The 14,672-nt window shown below is 42.8% G+C and overlaps 2 protein-coding genes across 9 annotated transcripts in view; one reads left to right on the top strand and one right to left on the bottom strand.

Moving 5' to 3' along the window:
* The window catches only part of GTF2I (general transcription factor IIi), a 99,546-nt gene extending 89,114 nt beyond the window's left edge, over nucleotides 1-10,432 (top strand). For 7 of the 8 annotated variants that reach the window (XM_084881989.1, XM_084881982.1, XM_084881986.1 and 4 more), the window contains 7 exons: nucleotides 418-501; nucleotides 2,884-3,067; nucleotides 4,098-4,126; nucleotides 6,978-7,019; nucleotides 7,818-7,859; nucleotides 8,527-8,601; nucleotides 9,285-10,432. In XM_084881989.1, the coding sequence (XP_084738115.1) occupies nucleotides 418-501; nucleotides 2,884-3,067; nucleotides 4,098-4,126; nucleotides 6,978-7,019; nucleotides 7,818-7,859; nucleotides 8,527-8,585 (440 nt within the window). In that variant the 3' untranslated portion in view covers nucleotides 8,586-8,601; nucleotides 9,285-10,432. The remainder of the gene's footprint in view (nucleotides 1-417; nucleotides 502-2,883; nucleotides 3,068-4,097; nucleotides 4,127-6,977; nucleotides 7,020-7,817; nucleotides 7,860-8,526; nucleotides 8,602-9,284) is intronic. The other variant, XM_084881983.1, reaches the window with a different exon arrangement.
* Nucleotides 590-1,916, bottom strand: LOC311621675 (L-lactate dehydrogenase B chain-like). Its single transcript, XM_084881998.1, is given in 3 exon segments — nucleotides 590-1,018; nucleotides 1,020-1,146; nucleotides 1,148-1,916. Coding segments are annotated over 3 exon segments (1,002 nt in total). The 5' UTR covers nucleotides 1,819-1,916; the 3' UTR covers nucleotides 590-814.
* Nucleotides 10,433-14,672: the final 4,240 nt, after the last annotated feature.

Here is a 14,672-nt window from a genome sequence, read left to right on the forward strand (position 1 = left end):
TTCCTGATCAAGAACAAATACCTGGGTTACAGGACTGGAGCACCTTTGGGAAGCAACCAATAGATGTGTCTCTCACATCGATGTTCCTCTTTCTCTCCCTCCCCCCCCTCTCCCTCTTTTTCCCCCTTCGTCAACTCTAAAAATCAATTAAAAAATATCTTTGGTTGAGGATTAATAAAAAAAATAATAATAAATTTGTATGAAATAGCAGGTAAAGTTTTTGACAACAGGAATAAAGTAGTATCATTTTCAATTTGGTTTTATTGTTAAATCATTTATATAAATCATTTCAATCTTGATTAGTTTAAAATACTTGAATATTCAAAAAACAAAGTGAGATACGAAGAGAACCTAAACATTTACTTGGAATTAAAATTCTGTTATTAAAGTATTGAGTTTTCTTTTAACTTTTTTTAGATGATGATAATGAAAGACTTTCAAAGGTTGAAAAAGCCAGACAGCTAAGAGAACAAGTTAATGACCTCTTCAGTCGCAAATTTGGTAAGTTTTATTTGCTTAGTACAAAAAAAGGAAATTTTGTTTCAGTAAGAAACAGCAAAACAACCATGCTGGCACCTTGGTCTTGGACTTCTTTTTTTTTTTTTTTCTTTTTTCACATTACCATCGTTAATTTATTTGTTCAAGCACTCATGTTGCAAGCATTATACCAGGTATGGGCTTCGATTCCGTAAGCCCAGATTCACATATTTAGGAGGATAAAAGCAAACTGTGATCCATGTGCGTGGATGGAAACTAAAGGCTCATGGTTAATCACATTGTGGTTCTTACATTTCTACAGCCTACAGCCCTGTAGTCACAGGTCTTTGAGGTCCTTCTGGATGCTCCAGAGATTGTCTGTGCTTTTCTTGAGTTGAGCAACCTCATCGTCCTTCAGTTTCTGGTTGATAACACTGGTTAGTCCCTGAGCGTTCAGGATACATGGGAGGCTCAGGAAGACTTCATTCTCAATGCCATACATCCCCTTCACCATTGTTGATACTGGATGAATCCTGGATAAAATTTTTAAACATGGATTCAATGAGATCAGCCACACTTAATCCAATAGCCCAATTGGTATATCCTTTTAACTTGATAACTTCATAGGCACTTTCAACCACCATCTTACGCACTTCCTTCCAATTTTCACTCATTGTCCATTCCCATTGCTGGATTCAGTTCCTGGAGAGAGACTCCTGCCACATTCACTCCACTCCACACAGCCACACTTGAGTCGCCATGTTCTCCCAGAATCCATCCATGGCAGCTGCTAGGATGAATGCCAAGTTTTTCAGCCATAAGGTAACGAAATCTAGCAGAATCCAGGTTACATCCACTTCCAATCACACGGTGCTTGGGTAATCCACTTAGTTTCCAGGTAACATATGTGAGAATATCCACTGGGTTAGAAACCACAATGATGATGCAATCAGGGCTGTACTTGACGATCTGAGGAATAATGAACTTGAAGACATTGATGTTCCTCTGCACCAGGTTGAGACGACTCTCTCCCTCTTGCTGGCGGACTCCAGCAGTGACCACCATGATCTTAGAATTGGCGGTCACAGAGTAGTCTTTATCTGCCACAATTTTAGGTGTCTGAAGAAATAAGCTTCCATGCTGCAGATCCATCATTTCTCCTTTGAGTTTATCTTCCAACACATCCACCAGGGCCAGCTCATCAGCCAGAGACTTTCCCAGAATGCTGATGGCACACGCCATGCCCACTTGTCCAACACCCACGACAGTGATCTTGTTGCTTGGGATTGCTGCCTCTTCCTTGGCAACTGGTGCAATCAGTTTTTCCTTAAGAGTCGCCATCGTGCACAGGAGGGGGGGGGGGGGGGTGCGGCCTCCTCAGATGGTAGGAAGAGTGGCGCCAGGAAAGCAGTCTCAGCTGGGGCGTCCGCTCCCGCGCAGGATCTCCGTCTTGGACTTCTAACATCAAACTTGTGGGAAAATGAATTTATCTTGTGGAGGCCACACAATCTGTGATATTTTATACAATAAAAGGGTAATATGCAAATTGTCCCCTCAGGAGTTTGACCAAGAATTTGACCACTCAATATGACGTGCGCTGACCACGAAGGGGGCGCAGCATGGAATGAAGGAAGGCCCTCCTTGCCCTCATTGCTGGCCAGGCCTACGCACCCTACTGTGCATGAATTTCGTGCACCGGGCCTCTAATTTTGTTATGAAAGGGCTAGAAAACGAACATAAATAGTACTCAGTAAATCAATTATGATTGAGAATATCAAATGAAATTGGAAAAAATAAGTATCTTTTAAAGACCAGTAAATTATGCTCAGATAATTACAATCTATACTAATAGAAGAGAAACATGCAAGTTTACCATACCTTCGCAATGCCCACCAGCCAATCAGATGTGAGTATGTAAATTAACCCAACAAAGATGACAGGTTAATTTGCATATGCAGGCACTGAGGGGTAGGCTGCTTACATTGTCGCCATGGTGACAATGCAGGCCTTCTGCATCACCCCAGCAGCTCCAGGCCTCTGGGTAGCTTGGGAAGGAAGAAAGGCGGCTTGGGGCAGAGCAAAGCAGGTGCCAGCAGCAGGAGAAGGAAGGCCCATTCCTGCACCAATTTTCGTGCATCGGCCTCTAGTCTTATATAAAAGGAAGTAAAGTTATAAAATCAGTATTTTGCTAAAGTCTTTCAGTAAGAAAACATTAAATGTGTTATTGATAATGGTGAATATTAAAGTGAATAAAACTAGGGTTTATATGTATGGTTGTTTGAAGTGTACAAAGACCTTAGTTAACAGTGGAGACAGTTTTTAAAATTAATGTTGGTCATGTGCTTTTTAAACACTCACTAAAGCGGTATGTTAACCTATGCTTTTATGCTGTTCCTATCGCTGCAGGTGAAGCTATTGGCATGGGTTTCCCTGTGAAAGTTCCCTACCGGAAAATCACAATTAACCCTGGCTGTGTGGTGGTTGATGGCATGCCTCCTGGAGTGTCCTTCAAAGCCCCCAGTTACCTGGAAATCAGCTCCATGAGAAGAATTCTAGATTCCGCTGAGTTCATTAAATTCACAGTCATCAGGTAAGTGAGAGTTACCTGTTTGCTCATAAGAATGAATGCATCTGCATCCAAAACATAGACCTATGTAGTAACAGAATCAAGTTTGCCATGTTATGAACAAATAAAATACTTTAGTTATTGTACCATTAGATTTCCTCCTCCCTGAGCTGATTCTTCATTCTCTGGAGGTCAGGCAAGGGGTGAGGTGGTAATTGTTCCCTTTGAGAGCGTCAGCTCCTTATCCACAAAGCAGGAGTGATGGTTATACCGACCCTCTAACAGCATTATGAGAATTACATTACTAATATGTGCTTGTCACAATAAGTGCACAACAAATGTCCTCTTTCCATCCATCCAATTACAAGTCCCAAGGTGTCTTTACTCTTCTTTTGCAACTCACAAAAACTTAGGCATCACTAAGTCTACCCCAGTCAGTTCATTGTCAAGTTACCATGGTCTCTAGTGTACATGCTTAGGACTAACACTGAGAAATAGCTAAAAGCATTACCTTCCAAAGCTTTTTCTCATCCACTCATCTTCTCCCAATACCCTTTCCTTACAATTTCCATATTTTTGTCCCACTTTACCAGTGTTTATTTTCCATGCCATTCCCCAGGATATGGGAAAACACCTTCTTCCATTGGATTGTTTCACTAGAATTACTCTTTTTTCCCTTTTCTTTGTTTCTATTTTTTGTTTTTCTACCATCTTTACTGTAACATTTTCTAATGATTGATTTTTAGCTATGCGTCTATATATAGGGTGTCTCCAAAAATGTATATGCTTTAACAGCTGATAACTCACTTAATTTTGAAAATGAACTATATGTTAATAAATACTGATTTTATGCAAAGTGTGTATACATTTTTGGAGGGACACTCTATATATCTAACAATTGACTGATCAAAAAGTATGTAAGATTAAAACATTATAGATAACATTTCTCATTCTAGCACATAAGTGACATGGTTTAAAAATTAGTTGTATAAACTGAATGTACTTGTAATTCTCATAGAGTAAAATTAAACTGTTGTATAATTTGTTTCTTTAGACCATTTCCAGGACTTGTGATTAATAACCGTGAGTATTTCATGAAGTCTTTGATATTGTCTTTTTTGGGATATGTGTGTGCCCACATATTTAGCTCACAAGAATGTAAAATTTTACTACACCCATAGTAGTAACCATGCAAAGTCATTGTTCATTTAGTCCACAGTGTTAAAGCACTAGGTACTTTCTAGATATAATATTGAGCAAGTTTGCCTAATTTTTTAAAATCTGTTTATTCATTCCCAAAATGGTAATAATATTAGTACCTACTTTGAGAGTTTTAGAATATGACTCATTATATATGTGAAGCAAGCTTCTTCCCATGTTTGTAAATAAAATTTTATTAAAACACTGCCAGACTAATTTGTTTATGGCATAGTTGACAGAATTTGCTACAGAAAATGTGACCTGCAAGGTCTAAAATATTTACTAATTGGCTCTTTATGAAGAAATTTGTGACCCCTGACCCAGAATGATGCCTGGCCTTACGTATGTCCTCAGTAAATACAGTCTATAGTTATTTTTATTACTTTTACTTATGTTATGTAATTACTGTGCTTGAATAAGTGAGTCTTTTTAATCTGACTTAGCTTGCTTCTATTAATATTAAGCAAAGTGTCTGGTAGACATTGGGCTCTCAAATACTATTGCATAAACATATACATGTTCTTTCATTTCTCTGGTGTTCATAATTTAAATAGCTTTTTTTCCTCTCTTTTTTTTTTTATTGTTTGAAGTATTATAAATAGTGATCCATATGTCTTCTCCCTCCCCCCCCCCCCCCCCCCCCCCCCGCCTCATTGACCTCCCCCTGGCCTCCCCTACTCTCCAGTACATGCCCTCACCGGTTATGCTTATATGCATGCTTTTTTTTTTTTTTTTTTTTTAGCAAAACTTAATTGTGCTCGTATATTTTGTGTTCTAGTAACTTTTTAATTTTTATTTATTTTTTGCTCTGTTAACTTTTTATTAAAAATTAGAGGCCTGGTGCATGAAAATTCGTGCACTGGGGGATGGGGAGGCCTCAGCCCGGCCTGCGCCCTCTTAGAGTCTGGGACCTCTCGGGGATGTCTGACTGATGGTTTAGGCCCATTTCCCCAGGGGGTGGGCCTAAGCTGGCAGTCAGACATCCCTCTGCCAGCAGGGAGTGGGCCTAAGCCATTAGTCAGACATCCTTAGTGCTCCCACGGAGGCCCAAGGTGCTCCCACCACCACTGCTGCGCTGGCCAGTTATGAACTGACGACCAGGGGGGCATTTTCTATGTTGAGCATCTGCTCCCTGGTGGTCAGTGCACGTCATAGTGTATGGTCATATGATTTTGTGAGAATGATCCTTTTCTAATACCTTTGTCATTTCAGTCTTTTCCAATTAGCATTATTATTCTAATTTTTTTTTTTTTTAAATCCATTCAGCCCTAGCTGGTTTGGCTCAATGGATGGAGCTTCGGCCTGAAGAGTGATAGGTCCCAGGTTCAGTTCTGGCCAAGGGCACATGCCTGGGTTGTGGGCTCAGTCCCCAGTAAGGGGTGTGCAGGAGGCAGCCAGTCAGTGATTCTCTCTCGTCATTGATGTTTCTCCCCCTCTCTCTCTAAAATCAATAAAATATATATTTTTTAAAAGTCCATCCAGTTCTAAAGTTTATTCTTTAGGGAAGTGTAAGACTCTTCAGTTTCATGTTCAGGATTTATCAGTGACCATTAAATGACAACCTTGTGAGTAGTTGATTTGCCCCCCTGACCGGAGAGATGTACTGGCATCACACCTGTCCCCTGCCGCGGCATACTGCTTCACTCTGTGGACCCTGTCCTCTGGCTTTCACACCTCAGATCATTGATTTGGTTATATCTCTTCTGCTTCCAAACTTTTGAGTTTTGATTTATCATTAATCAAAATTTGTTTGTAACCCCAATCCATGAGTTCTTTTTGTGTAGATTCTGTTTTTAGTATACACACTTTCATGGTCAAGTATGTTAGTATCTGGTAATGTCAGTATGAAAGAGAAGAATATTTTGCTTCATAGATTTTATATATTTTATTGACTTTGTAAAGAGAGGAAGGGAGAGAGATAGAGAGCTAGAAACTCTCTCTCGATGAGAGAGAGTCATCCATCAGCTGCCTCTTGCACACCCCCCCACCGGGGATATGCCCGCAACCAAGGTACATGCCCTTGACCGGAATCGAACCCGGGACCTTTCAGTCCCCAAGCCGACGCTCTATCCATTGAGCCAAACCGGTTTCGGCGCTTCATAGATTTTAAATAATCTTTGTGACATTCAGCTTTAATCACACCAGGAAACTTTATTATTTAAATTTCTTGATAATTATTTTCCTTTAAAATATATATATATTATATATTTTGAATTCAGAGAGGAAGGGAGAGGGAGAGAGAGGTAGAAACATCACTGATGAGAGAGAATCATTAATTGGCTGCCTCCTGCATGCTTCATTCTGGGGATTAAGGCCACAACCTGTGCATGTGCCCTCAACTAGAATCAAACCTGGGACCTTTCAGTGTGCAGGTCGACACTCTACCCACTGAGCCAAACCGGCGAGGACATATTTTATTTTTTGATTAATCTCAATTCCCCTGTCTTTTGTATGATTTTTTAGTTTCAAAGAACATTGTGTTTTCATCTTTTCTGCCCTTTTACTTTATGTTAAAATGTTTAATTTTGTCCTCGTCTATAATAGAATTTTGTGGTGATTACTATGAGTTGGTTATTTGATGGGACATACCAGAACTCTTAATGTTTGTTCCTTTCTTGTAATAAGGAAAATAGTGCCCATTATGGCAAAATTAGAGCATAAAAATATAGAATGTATGTAAAAATGCTTGTCAGATATAACAGTGTGCTATTAAATGAATTTGCTTTGTTTTCAGAGCTGGTTGATCAGAGTGAGTCAGAAGGCCCAGTGATACAAGGTAAATTAAGGAGGGTAATAAACATAGAAATACTCCTACCCTTTTGGTAAAACAGATCAGATAAAACTTGTGGCCTCATATGTTTATGCCTGTGTAACTTGAAGAGTCATTTACACAGCACACCCATGTATACATGCACCCACACTTGTTTCTTTGACTCCTTTGTTTGGAAGCCCGTATAAGCTCAGTTTGTCGATCCTGACAGAGAACTGTGGACCACACGCCTTTTGATCCCACTGTCTCAGGGAAGGTCTGTGGTCAGGAACCCTGAGATCCATGGCCTAGAAGACAGTTTTTCAGTGAGAAGGTCGTCTTTTTAAATTTATTCTTCATGCCATTTGTTTATAATGGTAGGTGTAAGCCAAATTGTGTTGGGTGGGAAAGTGTTATTGTGGTTTTAAAAGTTCCTTAGAAACAAGTGTTTAGGCCTGCTACTGTGATTCATTGAAAGTAATAAAAGGCTTTTTATTAAAAGGGAACTCACAGTAGAAAGGGCAGGGAGACAAAAATAGAACTTCTTACTTTCATTTTAGAGCTGTGCTAATAAAGATTATTATCTAAGACTTCAGTTATGCAAGCTAACGTAAACACATTTCATAAAAGGAGATTTTTTGAAAGTCTAAGTTGAATAATTGTGTGTTTAATCCCAAGAGTCTATGGCTGTTGTTTTATTCTAGCCTTGTGATTTGTGTACACTGCTAGGGTGCTTTCTCTCCTTTTTTCTTCTCTGGTCTCTTCAAATAATTGAAAGCAACTTTTGGACATTGTTACAGTAAAGCCCCATGTGTTTCTTTTCAGAATCAGCTGAGCCAAGCCAGTTGGAGGTTCCTGCAACAGAAGGTAAAAACTGAAGTTCCTTAAGACTTTTATTAGGACAAAGGGTTAATTGTGTTTTTACAGCTTTTAAACTAGACTGTGGTGGTTTTGTTCTTTTGTTTCTGGGTGAATTTAATTTGTAGTTTATACCCAGAAACATTGTATTCAGAGTTGATTCATGGGTTCTTTTGTTCTGTTTCCCCCAAATGACTCTTTTTTTTTTTTTTTTTTTTTTTTAATTCTTACCCAAGGACATTTTTTCCATTGATTTTTTATTTTTTTATTTTTTTTTAGAGAGAGTAGAGGGGAGCGAAGGAGAGAGGGAGAAAGAGAGAAAGAAAGAGACCAACCCTTTGGTCTGTTGGCTGATGCGCTAACCACTGAGCAGACTGGCCAGGGCTCCCCGCAAATGACTCTTAATGAATTCTGAAACCGTGAAATGACCGACTGCTACATAACCTGGATAGTATAGGTCATTTATATACGTATGTAATTAGGATGTTTGTTGCTTTGAATATATAAGTAGCAAAATTTAGAACTTATAGCTAGGAAAACATTGTTATCTCTGAAAATGTAATTATTTTTAGTATCTTCTTATTCCTGTTGGATTATGTTAGTAAATAGTTTGGTATGAGTGGATTATAATTGAGCAGATTTGCTATTAAACAGTTCCCTTTTGTATTCTTGGCAGAAATAAAGGAGACTGACGGAAGCTCTCAGATCAAGCAAGAACCAGACCCCACGTGGTAGACTCTTCCCTCCTCAGGTACCTTGGCCTCTGCGTCCGGGACGTGCATAGTGAGCCCACCTGCATGTTCATAAGCCTATGTGTGTTCCCTGCTTCAGCCGTCAACGTGGCCCCACCTTCAGGGGCCAAGTATAAGCCATAAGTGGTTGTTTTTAGCTAGAAGATTCAAGTAGGATTTTTTTCCTTGGATCAGTATATCTGTCAGTCAAAGGTATAAATGCCTTAAAAGGAAAATGTTTTAATTCACAGGGCCAATCTTGTTTTAATTCACAGGGCCAAACATTGGAATTCACTGAGTTAGTATCACTACACTGACTTTCCCCCTAATCAAAATGATAGTATTCGCAGTTCATTGTGCATCTGACATAGTTAAATTACAAGCCTGATCCTGTTATTTCAGACTTCTTACACTTAGCCAGCTTAGTGGCAGGAGGGGCAGCCCTAGAGCAGGAATCAGCAAAACTGGTCACATGTCTGTTGAATCTCACTAGGCCTGAACTGTCACGTGTCTTGGTGATAGTCCCAGGGAGCTTAGTCCCCGCCTGCAGCTGGCAGTGTGCTTTTCATACAGACTCTCTTGTCCTGGAGCCTGCCCCGTACTGTCTGCTCATGGATATAAGTACTAAGTTATGGTGTTTGTGAGTGTTTAATTCCTATAACCAGATTAACTGTTTTCTTGTTGGTTTTCTCTCCTATTTTAGCTTAAAGTATCAGTGGGTGAGAAGAGCTTTTCGGACCTGTTACTGCCCCAAGCTGTGTAATATACTTGTATAACAGAAATACCTTCTATACAAACCTTTTTTTCTACTTTTAGATAGAAATGTCTACTTTTTCAGCAGTTCTGTGAATTGAATTAAAGAGCAGAGTGACTGTAGATTTGGAATGGCTGGTTTACGTTGGAATGTATTTTAAGGATTTTACAGCAATGCTGGAAAACGACAGGGAAAATGACAGGGATGAATCTCACCAGATTTTTTTATGGATTCGGCAGAGCCTTCAGCTACGGTGTTTATTTTCCAATCAAGTGAAGATATCTCCTGCTGGAACATCTCAGCTTCTGCAGTGAAGAAGACACCTACGATAGTTTAGTTCTTTAGTTTTTCTATTTGAAAAATCACTTAAATGATCCTTTTGTTCACGGCTCTCCTTAATGACTAAGTGAACAGTTAGTATCTGTATATTTGACTAAACCTTTTCCTAAGCTATCTATCATGGTTTATACGTTTTTTATCATAATTAAAAAAAAAAACCAACTATCTGGAGTACTTAATAGCCAATAAGAGATCAGTATCTCAGCGTGTGGCTTCTAGATGGAATACAGAGAACCTCTTCCACAAATACTTTTTACCCAAGTAAAGTGCATGGTGTACCGGAAGTTTAAGACCAGGTATGAGTGTTTGGGCAAGCTAAATGACACTACAGCCTCACTGTCTTGTAACCTATTGTGGTGTGGATTTTTTTGGAACACTGTTCCAGTTTGGATCTATCTCAAGGGGTTGTATTGCCTTCATTGTTTTATAATTCTGCTTTATAACGTGAGGCTCCAGTGTGGGGAGTGGGGGGTCGTAAGCTAATTATGCACCCGCTGATGTTCTGCGCCATTTGTAGGAGAGTCTTACATGTGTTAAGATGTCACAGACAATAAGAGTTGTAAAATACCAGCTATATGAAAAGCTAGAGTATGTGATGGCATAGAGTGTTCATTAGCTTTATCACAATATTCATAATGGAGAATTATATTACATGGTAGCAGAAATAGGCATTTTTATGTGTTGCTTATATTTTACCTCAAATTAAAATGTAGATATAGGGTAATAAATAAACTCCATTCATGCCTTTCACACACTAATTCATTTCTTTCTGAGGTGTTTTCATGATTATGTCTGGGGAAACGGGGCGCGGGGAGGAAGGGGTGTGGTTTGGTGGTAAGTGGGATGGCACGTGAGGGTTAAGTTGGCATCTTCAGAGGCTCGGTTACTCAGAAGGACACCGCTGCTTATGTATTTCTGAGATCACTGTGCATCTCATTGGAGCTGAGGCTGGGGACCCCAACTTTTTATCTGTGCATGCCAGTGCACGCAGCAGCTAAAGGGTGGCTGTGAGGTCGGAACTCCTCCCAGACAGCACACACACATGAGCTCTTCCCACCTGAAAATGACACCGGCTCGCCATGTTCTCCCAGCACAGCCCTCTGCCTCTTCCGGACCCTACAAATTTGTGCTCGGGGGAAACCTAATTTGTTATTTTACAAATGAAATCAGGAGATGACTTCTACAGTAGAATCTCATGGATCTTTTAAAATTATTATTATTAAATGAAAACATTACCAAAGAGATTTGTTTTCCTAGCTAATATAAGAAGTCAGTGTGCACAACACACACATATTTTTATTATTTTCATACACACATTTTTTATTTTTATATATACTGTTAGCATTTTTTAAATTTCTCACATCTACCAAGTAGACCAGCTTCTGTGCTCTGGATAATGACAGAATCAGTGCTACACCCCCTCATCGCTTTCTCATGGTTTTAAGGAATGCTCTCTGGTCCCATTCTGTCTCTCCCCTGAACAAAACAGGCTTAATTCCTTCAAGAAAAGTGTTGAACCTCAGGCAAGGGAAGCTATTGCTGCATCCATCCGTCCTCTGGGAGAGCACAGAGGTGGAGCAGGTCATTTCTCTCAACTCACTGTCTCCCCAGCTTTTAACGTGTCACCCTCAGTCTCTGCCTCTACAGTCTAATTATGCATCTTAGGAGAGCTTCCTTAGAACAGCTTTGTTTCCTGGTAAATTGCCTCTTTACCCACAGGGCAAAATTCGCCCTGACTTCGGCGCCTTGCACTTGCTTACAGATGGGTGGCAGTGTCGCCCTGGCTCCCTCCACCAGAGCCCAGGCTGTAAGAGGAAGCCTTCAGCTCCCAGGTTAGTGAACAGTCAGAGCATCCATAAGTGAGGCGATTCGTTCGGGGGTGGGGGTTAAGCTTGCCCACCAAGATCTTGATGTGGTCAGTGAGGACCGGACTTCAAAACAAGATACTGTTCAGCTAGGTCTGGTTAAACATTTTACCAGGGAGTAGAATGACTAAGAACCTGGGTTTTGTGACCAAATCCAAGCTCCACTTGTAGACAGCTCTTGAGGAAATTTTCATCAGAAAAAAAAAAAAAAAAAAAAAATGGTAAAATCTAGGAAATGCCTACATGGTGTTTCTTGAATACTGTCAACGAAGTTGGGTGAATGCTAACCCCCACCCCAAGCTCTGGACTTCCAGCAGCTGCCTGGAGCGGCCTCTGCCCTCCGGGGTGGGGCAGGGCTGAGTGCTTTCTGTGGGCGGCCCGGCCTAACCCTGGCTCGAACTTCTCAGAGCTCATAAGCTTACTCTTTCAGCAGCTGCACACCATGAGACCTTTACATTTTCATTGGTCTAAGTCACCTCGCACACAGGAAGTGGGGTGTGTATTTACTGTGCTCCATGTGCCTCAGCCTCACTCCAAGGCTGGGGGCCAGGACTTGAGCCCAGGTGTGTGGCACTCCGCCCTCCCATAATGCAGCTGTTCGCAGCAGGCAGCAGTTCCCTCCTGAGGTAGTTGGTTATTCTGAGCATCCTTCCGGCCTCTGTTTCTGCTTTCTATCTCCCCCTTCCCACCCCCACCCCGCCAAGGGACTGAAAGGTCTGAGAGGAGGGCTGAACAGGCCTTTCCCGTTTGCTTAACACCCCAGCCCCAGACTAGAATTCCAGGAACTTGCTTGGCTGAACTGTTAGTGGGCAGGTCATTGCCACACACCAGTGGGCATCTCTGGAATGCACTGCCCAGGGCCTGTCCTCGGTGGAAGTGTGTGTGAGGAGGAAGAGCGTTCTCCCCGGGATGCCTCGGGTTCTTTGCGATGGGGAAGGGGAACGGGGTGGCATTTTAGGAACTGAGATGGCCTGTAGGCCACTCTCTAGTATCGCCTCTTCACTGTGCTGCTCAGACATGTGAGTCTGGTGGGGTGAGCACAAATGGGGCTGTTCATCCTTCTGTTTAGACACCCACCCACCCACCCCCCCAAAGAAAAAAGAAAAGAAAAGTTGCTTTCCCAGCCTCGAGTTTGTTTTGTTTCACTCCAATATGGGATAAGAGGTAATAACTCTGCTTCACTCCTGACTGCCAACCTTGGCTCAGAGCAACTTACGGCAGCGTGCAGCTGGTTTGTAGAAATGACTCCCTAGGAGCCTCATGACCTGTAGACTTTACAAAAGTGGACTAGCCTAGCCTGGCTGCCCGAGGGTCTTCCTCACCCGTGGAGCTGAGAAAAACAGCAAAGCAGGACTAATAGGGTCTTGGTGTCACTTTACCTCTCCCTCCTGCCCTGCCTCACCCCCAGCCACGCATACCTCTTGGTTTTGTTTTGAGGAAGTGTCAGAAATGTTAGTGCTGAAAGCAAGCTATGATACAATATCCATTTGTAAAGGTGTTTCCTGCCAGACTTCCTTCTCAGAAGCAAGGTGGTTTACGGGCATTGAGTAGCTTCCACTTCACGGGTGGTCTCAAGGCTGCTCATTTGAAGTCTCTAGTGCTTCAAGCTCCACAGAGCGACCAAAGACCATGCCCTGGGCAGGGCCTGAGAAGACCTGGTGAGGTGTCCCCACTGTTTCAGTAAGAGTGGGTTAGACCCACCAAGAGGTAGCAAAAGGATAGACCGCCCACTTCCTAGGTCATGAGATCAAGATAAATCCTGAAAGGGCCTACTGAATCGGTGCTCTGCAACTTAAGACTAAAAGTGTCCTCTCCCTTTCGGTGACCAGTCTACATCCTCTGCAGTGTTTCCCAAACTTTTGACATATGTGTGCCCTTCTATAATTTTTGTAACGCTGAGTACCCCTCGTACTCATGAGAACGTAGAATTAGGCGCAGCTAAGCACGGTGCAGTGCATATCCCCACCAAACTCCGGTGCAATGTGTGCCCCCACCAAACTCTTCCCGTACCCCTGGGGGTACGCGCACCACACTTTGGGGAACACTGCTCTAGGGAAAACCCTTGGTAGAAGATGGCAAGTACAGGGTTCCAAAAAAGCAAGGTTGGAGAAGGCAGCCCATGGTCACAACGCCATAGCAAGTGTGGACTCGGGCTTCAGTCCCGCAGGTGGCATCATTGTGATCCCGGTGCTTCATGCAAGACCAGCCACTTCACATCTCTGCTAGCTACCTGGCCACAGGAGACCCACCCCTCCAGACCCATATGTCCCTGTGCGCCTTTGCTGTCCTTAGACCCTTGGAATTGCCAAAGGTACTGAGCCCTTGGAAAAACCCCAGCCTGACCATCATGCTGCCAGCTGACTCCTGCACTCTCAGGGCTGGAGAGATGTAGACATGCCGCCCAGCCCAGGTGACTGGATCCAGAGGCAGGATTTTCCCTTCACTGGACTCCATCTCAGATTCAAACATCACAAAATTCCCCGGGGTCCTAGCTTGCTGCTGGATTAACTTTGGGTGGGTGGTTGATGTGTTTCAAATAACTCTCACTGCATGACACGTCTGGGCCCACTCAGCAGGGAGGAGTCAGGAGGTGGGTCTGGAGGGGGCACAGCAGGCCCTGGGAGACCGTGGGAGGAGTTGGGCACCTGGTTTTGGAATAGGACTTGCTTGTGGAATCCCCATTCACTGGGTATTTGCCAGACTGCATTGTTTTGGGACAGAGCCCTGACCCCAGGACTCCCAGGCCTTGCCCTCTGCTCTGTCCCCGGCGGAGGAAGGGCTGAGCTCGGCCAGCCCTAGACCCGAGGCTGTACCCCACAGTCCCACCCGCTCTCCACCGACAGTTCCCACAGAGAACATGAGCCCACCCTGTGGTCCACGCCTTGCACAAGTGGTCCCAGCAACCTGAGCGCCTGCTCTCATGGGACACAATGGCCCAAGAACTAGGTTCCCTGTTAGTGTTAACTTGCCAAAGGACACAAATAGAAATGAACCAATCAGGGTTCAAAGCAGGTCCATGTGGTTGTCGAGCCACTGTGCCCACAGCCAGCGGTCAGTGTGCACATGCCCTCCAGTGTCCAGAGGCCAAAGGAGGAAGAGACTCCAGGGCGTGTGGTTTCCAACACTGGCTCTG

Source organism: Pipistrellus hanaki, assembly GCF_964339955.1.
Source record: "Pipistrellus hanaki genome assembly, chromosome: 4".
NCBI lineage: Eukaryota > Metazoa > Chordata > Mammalia > Chiroptera > Vespertilionidae > Pipistrellus > Pipistrellus hanaki.